This window comes from Silurus meridionalis, chromosome 17 (genome assembly GCF_014805685.1).
Source record: "Silurus meridionalis isolate SWU-2019-XX chromosome 17, ASM1480568v1, whole genome shotgun sequence".
Classification (NCBI taxonomy): domain Eukaryota; kingdom Metazoa; phylum Chordata; class Actinopteri; order Siluriformes; family Siluridae; genus Silurus; species Silurus meridionalis.
The window spans coordinates 24,514,049-24,534,018 of NC_060900.1; the positions used below are offsets into that span (position 1 = coordinate 24,514,049).

Here is a 19,970-nt window from a genome sequence, read left to right on the forward strand (position 1 = left end):
TGAATTCGTTTTCATTTTGATTCACCTGATCATTTATTTATTTTTTTTATTTACTGTATAGAATTTCAGGTCAATCTTTTATGAATTCAAAATTGGAACAAAAATTTTAACGTAAAGCAAAAACAAAAACAAAAAAAAACTTAACAACTAAACATAAAACAACTGGCAGCATTTCAGCTAATTAGCATACAGGAAACGAATGGGTGAATTAGACTTTTTTGCATTTGATTAATTTCATTGAAGGCTATAAGAAAATCATGAAATGAAACCAAATAAAACAAAATGAATTTATTTATAAATAATAAATAATGGTTAAAATGTTTGACAACACAACGCATCCAAGCAAACAGCTAGCTCTGTTTCAGCCAGTCAGCTGCCTCGGAATTAAACGGATTGACTATTTTGACCCTTTTCTTCTTGAAACTTAAAGTGATTCAATTAAAAATTTAAAACTTAAATGTTAATCCTAAAATATCAGGTACACAAGAAAATCCAAATTGTAGTGGCACAAATACTGAATAATGGGTAATAAATACTGAGTAGTAAGTAGTAAATAATGGGTACTGAATACTGAGTACCGAATATTGATTATGAATAGTAAATACTGAGTACTAAGTAATAAGTACAGCGTCACGAGTACCGAGTAGTGAGTACTAAGTAGTGTAAACTGAATAGTACTCAGTACCCAGCTGCCATCCAGTGAGCCCTTTTTATTTTTACCAGGCAAAATAATTTCTTCTGTTTACTCCACTAATTTTGAAATACAAGATAACTGATAAACCTCTGATTAGCAATAATTTTCTGTAGTTTTTAATTTTTTATTTCAAGACCATTAACCTTAAGTAAAAAATTTAGCAGCTCTTATAAGGTGAGAATTGTATAAGCTGTAGCTGAAACCTGTTTGCTTTCAGAACACCTTTTTAACGCACTTGGAATTACAATCGGAAGAAAAGAGAAGCTGTAACCATGGACAAGGGATGTAAAGATGCAATAAAAATGACAAAATACGATTTTAGCGTTATTTCGTTTTTTTGCTAAAACTGACAGGAAAATCTTTTAAATTTTAAAAAACTCACCGCTAGCCATAATAGACACACAAAGTGAATTCACTTCTTACATGTGCACTAACAAACCTCACAGTTATTTCCAGGAAAGCTAATTAACCCATGTTACTCCATGTAGCATGCTCTAGCCATACACCTTATTCTATTACCCTGACATTAGCTACAGTTTGGTGAAAATATGGTAAACTACATTATTAAAAATTATATTCCAACCTCTCAGGTCTCTTGTTGGATAAAACGCCCTTGTATAATTCATCTCGTCGAGTCCAAACGTCTGAGTGCAATAAAGCTAATTAGTGCATAAAATATCCCACAGTATTAGCAAGTTGACATTCTTGCAAATGGATCAATCTTTTAGCTACAGTTCTTAAAATGTCACAATGCTAAAAAAAAAAAAAAAAAAATAGCTAACAGTATAAAAAAAAAGGATATTGAGGATATGAGAGGATATTCCCATTCAAAGCTAGTGAGGTAACATTAAATCCCGAGCAATTAAAAGCTAGAAGGAAAGAAAATTTAGCTACAGTATCAGCTAGCTAATATGCAGCAACAAAAAATAATAAATAATTATATGAATTGACACATTTGTGGATTCTACCATACAAAGCTAGCTGATGTTAGCAATTACCTAGCTAGCTAACCTAAAAGAAAGTCTTATTCATAAATAAATGTATAAATTAACTAACATTACAATTGTCTCATAGCAAAACCAGCTAGCTTCTGTTACAGTAACTCTCTTTGTTTGAGGAAATACCTGTAAAGAAATTTGCTAGCTATAATAAAAAAGGAAAAAAGAAGGCTAGATAACAAAAATAAAAATCCCATTGGAAGAATTTGCCAAATAACATCAGACAACATCCCATGTGTTAAAAGCTAGCTAGCTCATATCAGAAAATGTTAATGGAAAATCTACTACAGTTACTAATATTTCTTAGGGAAAATCCCACTGCAAGCATCGCTAGCTATGTTTAAAAACATACATCGAGGTAACATCGAGGTAAAGCTCACAGCAGAACCAGCTAGCTAACTTTAACCCCATTTCTTACAGGATATCCTATGCATAGATACCAGGCTAGTTACTAAACATTAGCACATGTCAAACAGCATGACTAGCTAGAGAACTTTAGGAAAATCCCTTTTATGTACACATACGCTTATATAGAATTAGCTAGCTATCTAACAAAAGTTGAAAACACAACAAACTCGCTAGCTGACAGTAAATAAAATGTCATTGGTTAAAAGATAGCTAGTTAGCAAACATTACAAAATATTTGCTCACAGCAAAACTAGTGAGCTAACTTTAAAAGAAGCACTACTGGCTAGATGATATGTTAATATACACTTTTCCTAAAAACTTCAGAAACATCTAGTCTTTTAACTTTGCATCCAAGCTCTGTAAGTGTTGTTTAGAGAGCAGCTGGAGTGTTATTTATCATGGAATGGCTGCCCAGTCACCGCACCTAAATCTTATTAAACTGCTCTGAGATGAACTGGATTACAAGGTCAAAAAGAAATCTCCAACTAGTGAAGAACACCTTTGGCAAGTTTTACAAGAAGCATGGCACAGTATTTCAGATTAATGTTTGGAGAAAAGAACTGTTTGGATTCCAAGAGGAGTAAAGCTAAGGTTTTTTCAATGAAAATAAACTGGAACATCTCTACATTTCTATTTTTGTTTGGTCAAAGTAAATCTTCATAATGCGAAATTATCTACTTTGTTGCATATAAACAAAAGGAACATGCATGCGTGTCTCTCATAAAAATCTAGGCATTTCAACCTTTTTTTACACGCTCTGGACCAAATGTTGAAAAAGCTGTGGTTGGTTTAAGGAAATCCTTAAACAATGATCTTTATCTAGCTACTTAAAACTGGCTAGTTCATGCGGCAAGTCGAAAAAGAAAAAACGCAATGTCTCCGATACGATTCTTCTTTAAAACTAGCTAGTTAGCCAAAATTCTAACATTTGACTTTGATATAAATCAAAGTCAAATATTTAACGACTCAGATATAATGCCATCTCAGCCCTTGAGGAAATATTGCGTGAACAGGACAGTTTAAGAAAATGGGGTAAAAACTTTTGCACTCAGACGTCTGCACCAAGGAACAACTCAAACCGTAAACTTATTTTCACACTAGCAAAAAATGATTCCTCAATTATTTCCCTTTTTACAGTTTGACACAAAATTCTACGATGTTATATCCTGTTATATATACACAACCTTATATTTAGAGAAGCAATGAAGAAATGCAAAGTTTGAACGGAGGATTTAGAATAGATTGTAGGTATGTGTAAAAAAAAATGAAAAGAACTTTTTCATACTAATTACTTCAATGTTTAACATGTTTACATAGTAATAGCTATATGTAGCTAAGACCTATAATATATAGCAATGGCCTATGATATACAGCTATCAATTATATATAGCAATATATACAGACAGTATATTATATATATATATTTGGGGTGTCAATCGATTAGAATATTTCATCATGATTAATCGGACATTTTCATCTGTTATAAATGTACCTTCAATGAATACTTTTCAAGTTTTTAATACTCTAATCAACATGGGCATGGACAAATATGGAAGTTTTATGCAAATCTTTATTTATTATTCACGAAACCATGCTGAACATAGAGCATGAAGAAAAAAAATATTCATATAAATGATTTATTTTAATTACGTTGTTTTAAATTACGTAAATCATCAGGATTCCAAAAGAAACTTTGCTGTTCTTCCACACAGATGCTGTTAATTGCCGGATGTGTGCATACATTTTTTTATTAAAGAATTATTTTTTTATATAGCCGAGTAAAAAAAGGGCATCGTTGCGTTAAAGGGTTTAATTTCGTCTGTTTTATATAGTGACACTAAAATGAATTTGCGTTAATACGTTAATTCTGACAGCCTAATAACCTTCACAGTTTAGCATAAGGTTCATTGAACTAAAGCTTAAGAAAATAAAACTGCGTTAGTTTATCATATATATATATATATAATCTATTATACATATATTGCTATATAAATTAAATATTCTTTTATATATAGCCATGGCTTATTACGTATAGTTACATATAGCTATTACCATTTCTCATATAGAACAAACCAACTTGCTAGTGTGACCGAAAGATTAGCATATGTTGTGCTTTCTCATTACAGGACCTGGAGTGTAAGTGCGGTGAGTGTGTGTGTGTGTGTGTGTGTGTGTGTGTGTGTGTGTGTGCGCGCACATGCAGCAGGTCCGATTCTCCAGATGGAGCGCTCTGCAGGGATCAGCACATGACTGCTTCCCCAACCCCCCCGAAACGTTCAAATAACAGGGCTGGATCAGTGAAGTTAATAATGTGATGGCAGGATAAGGAAGAAGTGGAAAAGAGCGACATATTAATTAAGAAACTAAAACAATAACGATGATAATGATGACGACGACGATCAAAGAACTCGGGCAGGTTGTTTTTGGCATCGGACGTTGAAACCGGGCGGGTCTGGGAATTGGAGGAGCTCTGCACCCAGTTTGCGTGTGTTTTTTGTTTCTTAGGAAGCAAATAAGAAGTTCGGTGCGTGAGCTCAAGAGGGATGTGAAAAAGAGCATGGGAAAGGTGTGTGTCGGTGAGGAGAACAGGGGGCGTGCGGCAGGGTCTGTGTTCAGTAGTAGTCATCGTAGTTCTTGGGGTTCAGGCAGTACAGGATGGCTCCTCCGAATGAGAAGATGGTGGCGCCCCAAGCCAAGCCGTATCCCCAGTTAAACTCGTGGTATATTCGTAAGCTGACGGTCTCGATGAACTTGATGGGAAACAGAACTAGGCTACAGGCCTGCAGGACGACTGCAAAGGGTAAAACAAACATGATAATTAACATGATAATATTGTCCTTAAACGTCAGTATCGATTTATAAAAAATTGTAGCTAGCTAAACATATCATCTAGCTTATATCTAGCTACGTACCACAGAAAAGTGATTGGTCGCCTAGCTATTAGCTTTCAAAGCTAAAAGTAATTAACCCTTAAGCAAAAGCCAAGGGACTCTGACTATATCCACACTAGAGCGATTCATTTTCTCTGTATGTACAGGGCTGAAATTTCAGAGGCAGAGGCAAGAAATGTTTAATTATGCTTGCAGTTAGTTCTTAACTAGTTAGTTATTAATTTCTAAGCTAGTATTTATTCTTTCTACGTACAATTAGCATAGATATAAAATGATGGTTCTGAACAACTTGCTCTTGCGATTCCTTCTTTTGAGGTGAAGTCTCATTAAAGGTGAGAAGGGACGTTACAAAGAAAAATAAAGCTCAAAGGAAGGAAATAGCGCAAAACAACCTGACAAACAATGTGACAGGAATGAGTGATTCAAACAAAAGCCATAGTTTAACTCGTGGAACAGGAGTAAAAACTAAAGTCGGTTAAGAATTTTTCTGCTCCTCAGAGGGAACTGCAATCCGTGATGAGCTCCTCAACAAAGCAGAACGACTTCAAAGGACATAAAAAAAAATCCATTAAAAAAATAGATCTTTTTAAAGCGTATGTCTGTGTGATTAATTCGAAACAGAGGAAAAAGTCATTAGTTGAACAGCTGTGTGCCGAAGTGCGACGCTGTGACAAACTTCCTGTTTCCGCATTCCTTCGCCCTGAGGACACGTCCCAGTGAGCTTCTCCACTCTGTTATAAACGTACCCGTTTACTGTGTACGTACAAAGAGCATCTGAGCATTGAGCAGAAGTGAGCAGATACCATTACACCATTACCACATTCATATAGTTCCTGATCTTTCTCCGGATGTTCAGTATCACTCAGGACAGGGTCTGATATAATAAGGAGAAAATTATTTTAGGCAAGATTTACTTATTTTAATGACCATTCAAAATGGTAAAATTCACCTTTGTACTGGATTAGTTTAGCCTGATTGAGTTAGCTGAAGGAACTATATGCAGATTTATCTTTTAATTCTTAGTTTATTTCTTAGTTTACTTGCTATTTCAAAGTTATTTTTGAGCTAGTTATTTTGTTCTTAGCTACTTATTTGTTATTACTTTACTAGCTAGACTTTTCTTTCCTTCGATTTCTATTATTTCTTTCCTACTTAGTAATCTGTTTCTTTCTTATGGTCTTTTTTTTTAGCTATAGTTATTTCTATCTTAGCTAGTTGTTTCTTTCTTAGCTAGCTAGTTGTTATTAATTTATTAGGAGTTTTTTGCTGGATATTTTTTCCAAGCTGGTTATAATTCTTTCTTTCTTAGCTAGGTATTTTCTTAACCATTTATTTGATCACAGTTATCTCTTGCTTAGTTTTTTTTTCTTATGTAGTTAGTTCTTTTTCTTAGCTAGTTATGGTTATTTCTTTCTTTACTATTTAGTTGTTTTTTTTTCTAAACTAGTTAAATTTTTATCTTAGCTAGTAATAGTAACATAGTAATACAGTAATCGTGAAAAACCGCGATAAACGGACGCCACCCCAAAAATTCTATTTTATACAGTACTGTAGAGTATTAACATTTTACTTAATTTTATAAATAATAGTGTTTTTATTAATACATTTTAATAATTAAAAAATTATTCCAACATAAAACTCCATAAAAACAATTCCCTATAAGTTTTTTGGTCTATCGTTCTATCCGCGAGACACCGGGAAAATCAGCCAAACGAATTAGTTATCTGCCAAATGAAGTTCCGCGATAAACCGGGGCGCCAGATTCGAACCGGGGTAAAGTGCGGGATTACTGTAATTTGTTCTTAGTTTGTAACAGTTATTTCTTCCTGAGCTAGCTAGTTATTTTTTTCTTAGCCAGTTATTTATTTCTACTTAGTCATTCCTTTCTCAGCTCATTTAAAACAAAACATATTTATCAGCATTATTATTATTAATTCACACATGCCAGACAGCAACTCACAGATGAAATGTTTTGTAGATGCTCTGTTTAGTTTACTGTGGGACTAAATCCCGAGTTAGGAAATCGTAATCCTGATTTTTGCTCATCTACTAAAACTTTGTGCAGGGTTTGTTTAAACTGGCATAGCTCAGACTCCATTGAAAAAAAAGTTTAAAATATTATATTCATTCAATCATGGGAGGATGGTGATAGGATTAAAGCTCATATCCTCATGCTAATACTTTAATTAAAAATATCTCTCCGTGGACAGAACTCCTTAACGAGTTAAAAGAAGGAGGTTTATTAATCCAAGGATTCATAGTGGCAAATACATTTACGACCTCGATTTAGGTATTAGTCAATCTATTTAGTTAAATCCACACAATATAATACTATATATACACTGTATGTCTATTTTTAAATGCAGGATTTCAGTGATATTTCTTTTTAAAATGCCATCTAGATTTGCTTACAAAGCTTGTCGTCTTGGTAACAAGCCAAACACCACCCAGTTCTATTACAAATCACTAACAATCCAATGCAGCTAATAAGCTATAAGCGTGTCACAGTCACCTGCAGCGAACAGCATGACAGCGACGGGTCTGTAGAAACGCCTCCTGCTGCACGTGCACACAGACACCAGGGCCACCATGAAAGAGATGAGGATGAGGAAGGCTCCTCCGTGCAAAAGTGCCAACGTAGCGATCTGCCAATCTGCAACACAAACATCGATCACGGGTTAATGGAGAGTTGTGTGAATATTTGCACTGACCATTAATCGAGTTACTGGTTTTCATGTTGATTATGTTTTAAATCTCACCTGATTCCATTTAGGAAAATTAGTTCTGAAAGTTTACTCTGCTTCATAATTTTTGAGTTGGCAACCAGAAATGACCATTCTTTAAAAGAATAAGAAGATTTTTTTATACATGTATATATTACATCTGGAAAATATTATAATAATAAATGTAAATTTATTATTGAATTGTAAATTTATTAGCTGTCCAGTGAGTTTGCTCTGTTCTTCTGTTTGCCTTTTATATGAGAATCTAGGGGTGCAACTCAAACTAATTGCTTATTACTTTCAGATGCATTTTTTTAAAAAAAAAATGAACGATCGCAGAATGAAGGGTAGTTTTTTGGGGGGTTTTTTGGAGCATTTCCTTGCTGTAACATTTTTCATAAATCATAAATGGAAATCAAATGATATTTGTCTCCTCACCTCTTTTTGGCAATCGGAAAAATACGAGGTCGTATTAAGGCCACTATAGGATTTTTTTTTTTTAATGGAAGGGGAGGTGCATTGAATTTCAGAGTTTTGAACCTAAAAACGTTTGAGAAATAAACTTGAAGTTTTATAAAAGTTTTGTGTTTAAAATTAAAACATTTATTGGGGGGGTATCTGAGTTTAATACTCGAAATTAATAAATGTTTAAGTTTTACACACAAAACATTTACAAAACTTCGTTTTTTTCTCGAAAATTCCCTGCCCCCCTTCCGTTTTTTTTTTTTTATCCTGTAGTGGCCCTAATACGCCATCGTAGAAAAATGATCCGTAACTCAAAAACCGTAATGTGATCTAAACCGTGAGTTTTGTGATTCATTGCACCACTATGAGAATCACAGCATGGCTCATACTCTAAAGCTCTAACTTCGTGCATTTCCTTATTCTGCTGATTTTATTTTGTATTCAGAATAATTACATGCGGTATATCGAGTCGAGACCAGTGATCCTATGACATACAGTGTAACCAAAGACTTTGATTTGAAGTTTGGTGCTGCTATGACGTACTTGAGACACACGGAACACACAAGTGACGACAGTAATATATATATTTATTCATTAAAGCTATTTCAGATTCAATTTATTTATATGTATAGCACTTTTAACAACGGACCTTGTTTTAAAGCAGCATTAGAGATAAAGAGGTTTTAAAGTTATAAGTTTAGTGCTTATAAGTTTGTTCCTTATCATTTTAGGTTGATTCCTATTGAGCGTGCCAGTGGCAACTATGGCAAGGGAAAAACTCCCTGAGATGGCATGAGGAAGAAAACTTGAGAGGAACCAGACTCAAAAGGGAAACCATCCTCATCTGGGTGGCACCGAATTTCCTTTCATTACAGTTCCATCACTGTTCAGGCATACTGACAGGTGCTTAGGTGTAGACAACTGTTGATAATAATTATAGTCCAAATCTATTCTCAAAGCTCTTCAGTTGCTCAGTATTATGTAAACTGTATGTAGTATTTATATGAATTGAAATCTAGGTGATTTGTGGTCCTAGACGACACACAGTGGCTACGTGCATAATCCCCTATCATTTACAATTCCCAGTAACAAGTGACAAATTTGAATGACCAGCTGATGTAAAACTGGCACCTTCACACCTATTTGCGCAACACACTCTTTATCCTGCATATTCTATTACAACCTATTTAACACATTTGTTCTGAAAGACTTCGCCCACTCGTGTTTTCGTATAGATGCTTATTAATCCATGGCGAAGGTGAAGTTTGACACCAGCTTGGCCTCAGTTTCGGGGCAGGCCTCTGATCTGTGAGCTTTTGTTGTGTAGTATCAGGCTTGGCTACATATAGACGCGTTTAACATAAACGTGCAAGTCAGTGTGTGAGAATAATCTGGTGGCTTTATGTGGCTCAGTGGACGTCTTTTCCACAGTCGGTAGGTGAACGCTTTCTCTTTCTGCTGCATGAGATCCTAAAAGTCGCATCGCACCTCTTTGTTAACATGTCTATAGAGACTAAATATCAATATATCTGATGCAAATGCCTCAGTTTTAACTTCGGATAGTCCTCTTACTAAAAATGCAGGTCGGAATGAAACCATGACAACGATTGGAAATTGAATTCTGGATGCTAATTGGTCAGAAGGTGATGCCTTTTTTATCCTGGCACATGTAATAATTTGTGCAATGGTAGGGCAGATCAAGTGTGAGTGCGATAATAATTGCACTATTCTGTAACCATTACTATAGACACTATCAGTTTTGGATGAGCATTTTTCATCGAAAAACATAATGGCAGATCAGTATCATAGGAAAACATGCTGGATTATAACCATTACAAGTTACCACAGTTGCAAGTTGTATTCTGGATTCTGATTGGTCAAAACATGCTGATTCGTTTTGCAATTTGTGGGTGTGACTAGAACCTGCGCGTTTTTGTTTTTGTTTGTAGCTTAGAAAATCTAGCTAGCTTAAACTTGAATTAATCTAAGTACTAATTCATGTGGAAAATAGTCGATTCATTTGACCATGTCTCATTAGGTATTCACACTTTACATAATTTTTTGTTTAATAACATTTCTTATTAAAACGTTAAGCATCTGCCATATAAGTGCTTACGAAAAAGCTATGAAAGCAGATTCCAAGTACCTGTTCCACGCAATGCATATAAAAGAATATAAGAACATAAGAATTGCATAAATGTGAGAATGATGATGAATGGATGAGGAAAACAGCCGTCAATTATCATCATGAATTGTTTGCTGGTTTACTGTATTTTTTTGTTTGTTTTTTTGTTTTTTACTAACATTACATTTATGACATGAAGCTGTATAAAGACAGGGTTGAGAGAGAAGTGCACGCTCTGATGTAAATACACTCGACTGAAAGGAAAATTAAGGGCGGAGATTTTATTTTTAGCCAAAACATCAAACTATATTCAGTTCATGTGCGATCAAATATTTTAGTGTTACAGTCAAACTTACATTTATGAAGTCCGTATATACGCTATATGGACAAATATAATGAGACACCTGACTTTTCCAGCCATATGTGGTATACGATTGTGTAGGATGACTTTGGATGCAGTAGCACAAATCTCTACAGCTGCCCTCCAAAAAAAACATCTATCGGAACATCTTCCCAGAAGAGTGGAGGTCATTATAACAGTGAATGGCAATAAATGTGAAATGGGATGTCCCAAAAATACAAACCAATCTAATGGTCAGTTGTTCACAAACCTTTGCCCCTATAGTGTATCAGTACCCTCTACTTTATGTATGGCTAAACCCCAAAGTCCTTTACAAAAGGCTGTTGTTGGCTATAAGTGTGCCCCATGGACGAGTTAATTTTTCCAACTGTTTTGTGGACAGTTTGTTAGTTAAACAACGAATCCATGTCGTGTATCGCATGGCAAAAAAAAAAACTTTATATTGTCCCAATTTTTTTAAATATATATATTTCCGTTATCTCAGCCTATTCATTCATCACCACAGGAATGTACTCCAATTCGCAACAAAAACTCCAAAGTTTACATTGTGTCGTATGCATTTAGTAAATCCTCCAGCATGGATTTATAAATTGTATAATGCATTGCTCAGAAGGTTCTCTGTAATAGATCTTCCGATATTCACAATAAGGCTGTGTGAAACACAATCAAGCTGGAAGTAAGGTAAAGGTTTATTTGTCCATCTCAAGAGGGGCATGTTGGCCTGGGAATGAACGTGTATGTGAGAGAGAGAAAAAAGAAATGAATGGAGAGAGTATGAGAGAAAAGAATGAAGTGATAAAGAAATGCACTCGGGTTTCAGAGTGGGAAAGAGAACATGTTCGGATAGATTACATGAGAAGGGAGAACAGTAACGTTGTGTAATTAACCACACACAAACACACACACACACACACACAGTGTTTTTTTGCCTAATTGTAAAACAATGAACCTTTTTGCACCACTGAGAGCTCATCACTGACTCTGTTGGGATAAATGGGGCGTCTCATAATGGATGCTACCACTCCCTCCTTCTCTTCCAGCACTCCCTCTCTCCCTCACCCCCTCTCTCTCTCTCTCATCTTCTCTATGTGTTTCTCCATCTCTCCATCTGCCTTTTATACAGAAGCACTCTAAAGACACTCGACTGGAGTGGGGCCTAGAAATAGCAGCAAATCCTCCACGGAGCGCTGACAGGAGCGAGGGAAGAGGGGGGGTGAATAAAGAAGATAGACGAAAAGATAAAGGGAGATGGCGATGCACGGGAAACAGAGATGCCAGGCCTGTTAGCTGACAGTGTGTAACAGCGAACATGGTGAGACGGAGTAGATGAGGGCGCGGTGAAGAAAAAAAACAACTGAAGGGGGAAAAAATGTACAAAAAGAAATAACAAAAAAGGAGATACTTGAGTAAAAACAGAAAATTGTTATTCTAACACATTTTATTGTTATCATGAGTACATTCCTGTGGTGATGAATGAATAGGCTGAGATAACGGAAATATATATATTTAAAAAAATTGGGACAATATAACATGGTTTTTGTTGCCATGTGATACACGACATGGATTCGTTGTTCAGCTAACAAACTGTCCACAAAACAGTAGGAAAAATAAACTCGTCCATGGCGCACACTAATAGCAAAAGCGGCCAACAACAGCCTTTTGTAAAGGACTTTGGTGTTTAGCCACACATTAGAATCGGTTGTAGTTCCAGATATCTGCGGTTTTGGCCTTTCAGTGATTTTGTGGAATGAACACGTACTCATTTATGAAGGATTTCATGTCAAAAGTTCAATAATTCGCTCATTCAAACGACAGGGACTTGGTGGTACGAGAAGCGGATTTTATAAGCGCGTGTTACTTAGAAAAAAAATCTAATAATAGTGTTGGTGTGGTTAAGAGTGAGGAGAATAGTGTTTATCGGGCGTACATTACGGTATTTTATGTTATAAATATGCATTGTTACAGTGGTGTATATTTACGTGATATGGCATCCCATTTAAACAACTGAGCAGTTGAGACTTGGAGGTTTTGCTCATGGGCCTTGAAATGGGAGCTTGGTGGTGCTGGGATTTGAACTCACAATATTTCAATCCAAAGTACCACATGTTAGCCACCGAGCTACCACTTCCCGCACATGAGTACTTTATGTACTCCTGTGTAAAAGTCGGGTTGTTGTCATTTTGTGTTATCTAGTGTTCATTTAAGTTGTTTCGTGTATCACGTTGTTCCTGGAGAAATGTTGGTTAATTTCACTGTGTACTACAATGTATATGGTTGATGTGAAAATTGGCTTGGAAGGAGTCTCCAGTGTCAAAGGTCAAGTTTTCCAACATCACCAGGAGATGTTGGAAGAAAAGAAGAAAGAAAGAAAGAAGATATTGAATCTGTGACTACTTTTGAGTAGTAAGAATAACTCTGCATATCAAGACCACCCAGGCGTGGATTATTTTTCTAGAATCGCACGACACTGAGGATGTTATTGCATATGATTAAGAAGCCCCTGATTTGCATATAGAATTAAATCATTGGATTATTTATTTTTTTTTACTAATTTTTCCTGCTCTCCGTATTTCCAGCAGACGAGTGAATGGGTTTTAGAAGGACGTTCACAGCTCTGTGCTCTATTAAATCTGCAATTTGTTTTCTTTAAAATGCTCAGAGTGAAAACATACCGATAGGAAAACATCCCATTTAGACCAATAAGCATAAAATGGTCTAAAGAATCTATTTCTCTCTCCCTCTCTAATATTAACCACTACATTCCAGTTCTATTTTTATCCCTTAGTGGGTCCTGTGCATCCTGAAAAAGCTACATTCCAACATTCTTCCTTATTTCCCCAGGGGCCTGAGTGAAACTGCTGTATACGGCATTGCTAGTGAAGATGGATCTTATTTTTTTTAAAAGTCGATGGAAAGAGACACTTAAAGCGGGCATCTCGTTAAAAATCTCTTTCATTTCGCTCACCCTTTGCTTTTACGGCCTTGCATCAAGCATAAAGCTCAACCTGAAGAACAAGGTCATTTCCTCCGCCGTAAAGCCGTCGTTCTTAATATGTGACGTGTGTTAAACGTGCTATGGGCCACACGTTACCATATAAGGTACAGGATTATGAGTTACGAATGCGTTTGTCACTACAGGAAGTCATAACAGAGATATCCCGACCCTGCTGTCGGTCAAACAATGCTTTTTTTCCCCCAAGAGGAAACATCCAGTGTCCGAATTTTAGGATCGTCTTTCTTCGTCTCTCGAAATTTCGTCTTTGAGGCACCTTGAGACGTGCGTTTAGAGGAATCCAAGCGGTACGTGATCGTATTCCAAAAGAAAAAAATAATAAAATCATCCCTGCAGGATCACAGAAAGGGGGAAATGCTGATAAGAATCACAAGGTTAATTACCGAAATCTATATCTCATCCGCTCGCTGTAACGCCAGACGGGCTTACAAACGGAGACGCTCGAGATCAGGCAAAAAATACAAACATATAAATGAGCGTGATGAAAAAGACGGATGAGGGTCGGTCACAAAGATTAGCAGGTTGTGTTCCAATGTTGTTTTGAACGTGCCCTGCTCGACTTCCCATCTCAATTTCCTTCTTGGCTGCTTCGGGGTGCCAATACTTTTACCACACAATTCAACTTCACTTAATGGCTCCTTGGGGGTTTGCTCATGAACTTGGCAAACTTTCAAACAAAAAAAAAATGGTGGAAGGAATAACAATTAAATCTACAACCATACAATTATATAGTAAATTATATATATATATATATATATATATATATATATATATATATATATATATATATATATAGATATAGATATAGATATAGATATATATATATAGATATATATATATATCATTTTTTTTATTTTATTTTTTTTATGTATTACATTTCCATATCATTTGTTATTAAGCAAGTAGCTAACAAGCTGGTTTAACACCTAACCCAAGCTAGCACTCAATTGTTAGTGTGGTAAAGTTAAAAAAGTGCTAACAACAACAATGGTTGACAGATAACTAGCTTAGCATGTAGGTCCTTTGGCCCCGCCTTGTCACCAGAGAATAATTTGCATGTCAACACTGGTTGGTTGTTGAGCTAATTTTCTGTTTTTTTTATCAATAAAGTTTCCATGACAACCAACAGCTGGATAGCTACTCTATCTTGCGTCTGTGGTTCCATGGCTGAATGTTTTCGGAAACTTGGTTGTCATCGGTAAATATTTTGCACATCAATCCTGACTGGGTTGAAGCTGTTGCGCTTATTTCAACAACCATGATCGTCTAAAAGCTAGCTAGCTAGCTAGCCTGGTGTGCCTCTGTGCAAATTTTCTTCCTTTTATATAATTAACAATACAACGTTAACAACAATGATTTAACTAATCTTTAAGCTGGCTAACTAAAATATCTAGCTATCTTACAGGTCCTGTGGCTACGAATTTTCTCGTTTCCCGGTTTATCATCCAGGCTTAATTTGCATATCAATCCTGATTGGTTCAAAGCTGATGAGCCAGCCCACACACACATATTTAAACAACCAAGTTAAAATAACGATTCTGTTAAACAGCCTATATCCTATTGCACTTCAGTGTCGTCTGCAACTAAAAAAATCCCATCTTACCACACTGCCATCATCAGTAATTTGCACATCAATCCTGATTGGTTTCGAAACCTGCTGAAGTCCCTCCCCTCTCATCAACAAGACGAGCTAATTAAAAATGACGTTGTAGATATTTTGCGCTCTTGTGCGGTGAGGAGAAAGTGGACAAGGGGGTGTTAAAAATAGTACTGAAACAGGGACAGGTCCACACACACACACACAGTTATAGAGAGCAGAAATTAGCTTCACACACGCCCTTTACATTCTACGTCAGCACAAAACGTTCTCACAGACTCCGACCAAATTCCTCAGTCTCCTGTATGTGTGTGTGTGTGTGTGTGTGTGTGTGTGTGTGTGTGTGAGCGAGCATATTAATGCCTTAATTTAACAGTTAATCCTTAAAGCAAACTAATCTCTAACCAAAACGTCTATCGAGGACAAACCGTGCATTTAGAGGGTCGATAATGGCGTGCTGTAGAGGGCCGCGTTAGCCGAGCGGTAATTGCAAAGCTAATGGGATTTGTTTAATGCACAGCACATGACACACAGGCAAAATACGAGAATAAGCAGAGTGACGGATTAAAGTGATTTTCGGATCGATGAAGCTCCGAAGTTCAACTCCTTTTCTGCTGGGGCTCTGGTAGTTTAATGAGGCCTGAGCTTAACTTTTTTTTTGTTTGTTTGTAGGACAAAAAGCAAATAGATCAAGGAATAAAAAAAGACACTTTAACTTCCACTTCCTTCGCCACTTTTTATGGACTCTAAACTTTCAAAACACCACAGATATTCACTGTTTTTATCCGTCCAGGAGCAAAAGTATCTCAGGTTTCTTTTACTCGGTGGGAAATGGGCCACTTGTTGCCGCGGTTACTAATCTGCGTGCACACCAATGTCTCGGGGGAGTTAGCATGGCCAAGTTAGCCTCCCCTTTTCACACTGAACCCTGACAAAAAGGCCATTTTTCGGGGGCAACAAAAGCAGAAAAGAAATCCCAGCTGGGCCCGCTGTGACATTCCCGCATTGTCTGAGAGCAACAAGCGGCGAAAATGCGAAGAAAGAGCAGAACAGAAAAATGTACTAGCAATGAGTGATTAGCACCTGCTCTACACATTCCCTCAGTGAAAATATTACACTTTTAAAGTATTTGTTTTCTTGGTAAAGTTTTTACTTCATAAAAATGCCATGTCGAAGAAGTCGAAGAAAACTGGAATGTAGCTAGCTAAATGCACTAATACCATTCCCCCCAGATGGTTTTCTATCGCCTATTTATAAATAGTGAAACAGAGAGCCCTTAATACAGCCTCATAACCGAGCTAAATGTGCTATGAGCAAAATATTTCAAGCTAACTGATATAATCTGTTATGCTATATATAAATGACCCAAACACAACCATGGCTTGTTTTAGAACAGAGCTCAAGATTAGAAAGCCAAACACGGTTACTTTTAGTCACATAAGGGTGCAAAAAATGTTCCAAACTTTTAAGATCTGGGCCATATCACTCCTGAGATACGGCCTCATTAGGGTTAAGTCATGGTGGTGTCCTGGCAGGGAGATTTAATGGAGATCACAGCCATCATTTCATGCCGTGCCTTGGCCCATCGGGCACCAAACGGTCCGAGACCACCGCTATAAAGCTCTTACTTAAACTGTGCCACAGCTGTCCATTTAGGGTCTTGTCCTGGACTTGTAGTTACCATGCACCCAACTAAAACAATGAAATCCTTATGTTTGGTTTTTTGTTTGTTTTCTTGCATCTCAGCTCGAGATGACTGTGATGCTCGACTGACTGTGATGCTTTTTAAGAGCTGTCTATTTATTCACCATGAGTATTAGGACATGTTTTATATATAACAAGAACTTGAATCCATCTGGAACGTCGCGAGACATTTTATTTAGTCCTGTTTAAGTGTCTGATAGAAATTAGAATGGCGAGCAGGCACCAGGATTCTTAATGAAATCATACAGTACTCAATGCTCAGTGCTCAGTGCTCGCACAATTGAAGTGCTCTCAGTTACAATGAAAATAAATTCCTGTGAACGGTAATTTTAAATTCTTATGCTTCCAAATACTGCACTGTGTACTTAGCTCTAAATAACCCTCTATATTAAGATACTGTGTAGTGAATACAGAGGTTTTATCAGGGTACTTGTGTTGTATCGAAACACTGTAGGTCCTCCTTTCGATATTTTCGCAGAGCACAGTTTGCCATCTTCTTTGCTTCAAATAGGATATACCTCCAGAAATATCGTTTCTTCCCATCCAATCATTGGCATGAAAACTCAAATGTGACTTTTTATGAGTGTGAATCAATTGCATAAACAATATTTGGAAAAAAAAAACCTGTATATCTTAATATATGATTTTCCCAGTCCCAGAACACATCATAGGCCCTTAATTAAGCTCAATATATCTTATGAATGTGATGCTTGACCTTAGGATTTTGTAATATTTTTGCGATTAAGTTAACCGAGACAGTGACAGCCAATGGGTAATGATAATATATAATTACATGAAGGGATAACTGAATTGTTTACATCCGAATAGTCTTAAATTTGCAGATCGATACGGCGGCAGACACCGAGATGAACCTCTGTAACATGATATGCTCTCATCAATAGAGCAACAAAATCAGTTAGACACACAGATACACAATGATACTCAATGATACTCTTTTACATTTATCATGTAATGCTGACTTATAATTTTTTTTTTCCAGAGGATCCTTGCTTCAGGCCACAAATATATTAAGATATAATGAATTCGGATATTATTTTCAGCAGAAACATATGAAATGAGCGATCTGAGAGATATAAAATATCAGTGCATCTGCAGTATCAGTGTCTCAGTGACGACGTAACGTTATACTCATATCGATAAACTCGCTCAGGACACAAAACGTGTCTCAGCGTTCCTGTTTTAACAGTAGACGATCGCTTAAACAGCAGCGTAATCACTTTCTATTGGATTCGGTTGAGGTTTGAAGCAGGACACTACATGTGGAACTGAGAATTTTTCAATTTACAATGCATCTTCTCTTACAATAGAGTAATATAAGTAAGAATATCATCATTCAAATAGTAAAAAAAAATTTATTTGACATTTTTCCAGACCCTGCGTTATCCTAAACATGAAAAGATTTAAAGCCCCACCCATATATCATGTCATATATTAAAGAAAAACTTGTTTACTGACATATTACATGACAATTTTCTTTATAAATTACACTTTTAAGGCAATTAAGTATATTGTTTTATCAAAATATTTCTTTTTTTTTAACTTACACATCATTATTTTTGTCCTAACTCGATGGAAATCACAGTCAAATAGATGAAATTATGATTATTATCGGATGCACGTTCGATTATATATTGAAAATAGAGTTATATCACACCATGTGCCATTATTATGATTTGACAAATTTTTGTTTTCCAACACTTTTCTGTAAAATTTCTTCGCATTGACTTAATCTTTGTTTTCATGAAGCATGCAAATGAGTGCATATTTGATTAAAGTCTTATTTGCATAGAGTCCTATTTGCATAAAGACATGGCAAATAAGTTTAAATCTAATGAATCAGTTGTGTATGATTTATTACAGTTGTTGTTTACAAGATAAAGCAGGAAACAACAATCTGTAAAGAATTTAAAGAGCTTTTACATCAGACGTTTGTCACTAAAGGTGGTCGATATTGTCACAAATTTTTATCGTGATATCGAGATCATATATCATTAAAACACCCGGGATAAAAGCGCGCCCGGTTGCTTTGTTTGTTTATCGTGTGTGTGTGGCGCGCGGGCTCACCCGTGTTTAGCGTGCCGGTGCACTGCCACGCGCTCGCGCCGGCGGACTTCCAGCACGACTCCCACAGGGACAGGTAGTACTGCTGGTCGGCGGTGACCCACGCGGGGCTCAGCACGGCGCCCACGTCCAGGCACAGCGCCAGGAACACGCACACCAGGCCCACCAGTTTAAGGGGCGTGGGCGCCGACGAGGACGCCGCACCGCGCGACTCCTCCGTGCCGCTCGCGGACGAGGCCATCAGCAGCGGTTGGGGGGGCGGCGGCTGCCGGGGCTCGCGGTCGTGGCGCTCGTGCTCGTGCTCGTGGAAAGACGCCGCGGTGGTGATGCTGCTGATGCTGATGCCGCTGCCGCCGATGAGGAAGAACAGCGAAGAAAGCGCGAGGGCTGGAGTCAGGCGGAGGGTCGCGCGCTCCGAGGATGAGAATCCGCACTGCACATTACTGAACACAAAACACGGCGCACCTGCAGGGTCCTAAAACCCGCCCACACGAAACACCCCCATTTGTCCTGCTCTCTCTCTCTCTCTCTCTCTCGCTCTCTTTCTCTCTCTCTCTCTCTCTCTCTCTCTCCCCGTTTCTCCTCTTTCTACATTTATTTCTCTATATCTCTTTTTGCCGTCTACTCCATTGCTGTTTTTATTTCTCTCTTTTTCTTTTCTTTACTTTTACTTTATCTATATCTCTATATTTCTACATGTATCTATTCTTTTATATTTCTTTCGCTCTGTCTTCCTTTTTCAGTTTCTTTCATTTCTCTCTCTCTCTCTCTCTCTCTCTCTCTCTCTCTTTGTTTCTGTTTCATCTACTTTCTCTTCATATACTTCTTCATGACTCCCCTCTTTCATTTATTTCTCTCTATCTATAGTCCTCTGTCTTTATTTTTCTCCACTCCCATTGTCTCTCTCGA

At 36.9% G+C, this 19,970-nt stretch overlaps 1 protein-coding gene across 1 annotated transcript; it reads right to left on the reverse strand.

Moving 5' to 3' along the window:
* Positions 1-273: 273 nt before the first annotated feature.
* On the reverse strand, positions 274-19,620 carry tmem47 (transmembrane protein 47). The gene is made up of 3 exons (XM_046870494.1): positions 19,065-19,620; positions 7,504-7,644; positions 274-4,891 (listed from the first exon to the last, which is right to left on the reverse strand). Exons 1-3 carry the CDS (start codon positions 19,300-19,302, stop codon positions 4,713-4,715), a joined length of 558 nt encoding a protein of 185 aa, XP_046726450.1. The 5' UTR covers positions 19,303-19,620; the 3' UTR covers positions 274-4,712.
* Between the last annotated feature and the right edge of the window lie 350 nt (positions 19,621-19,970).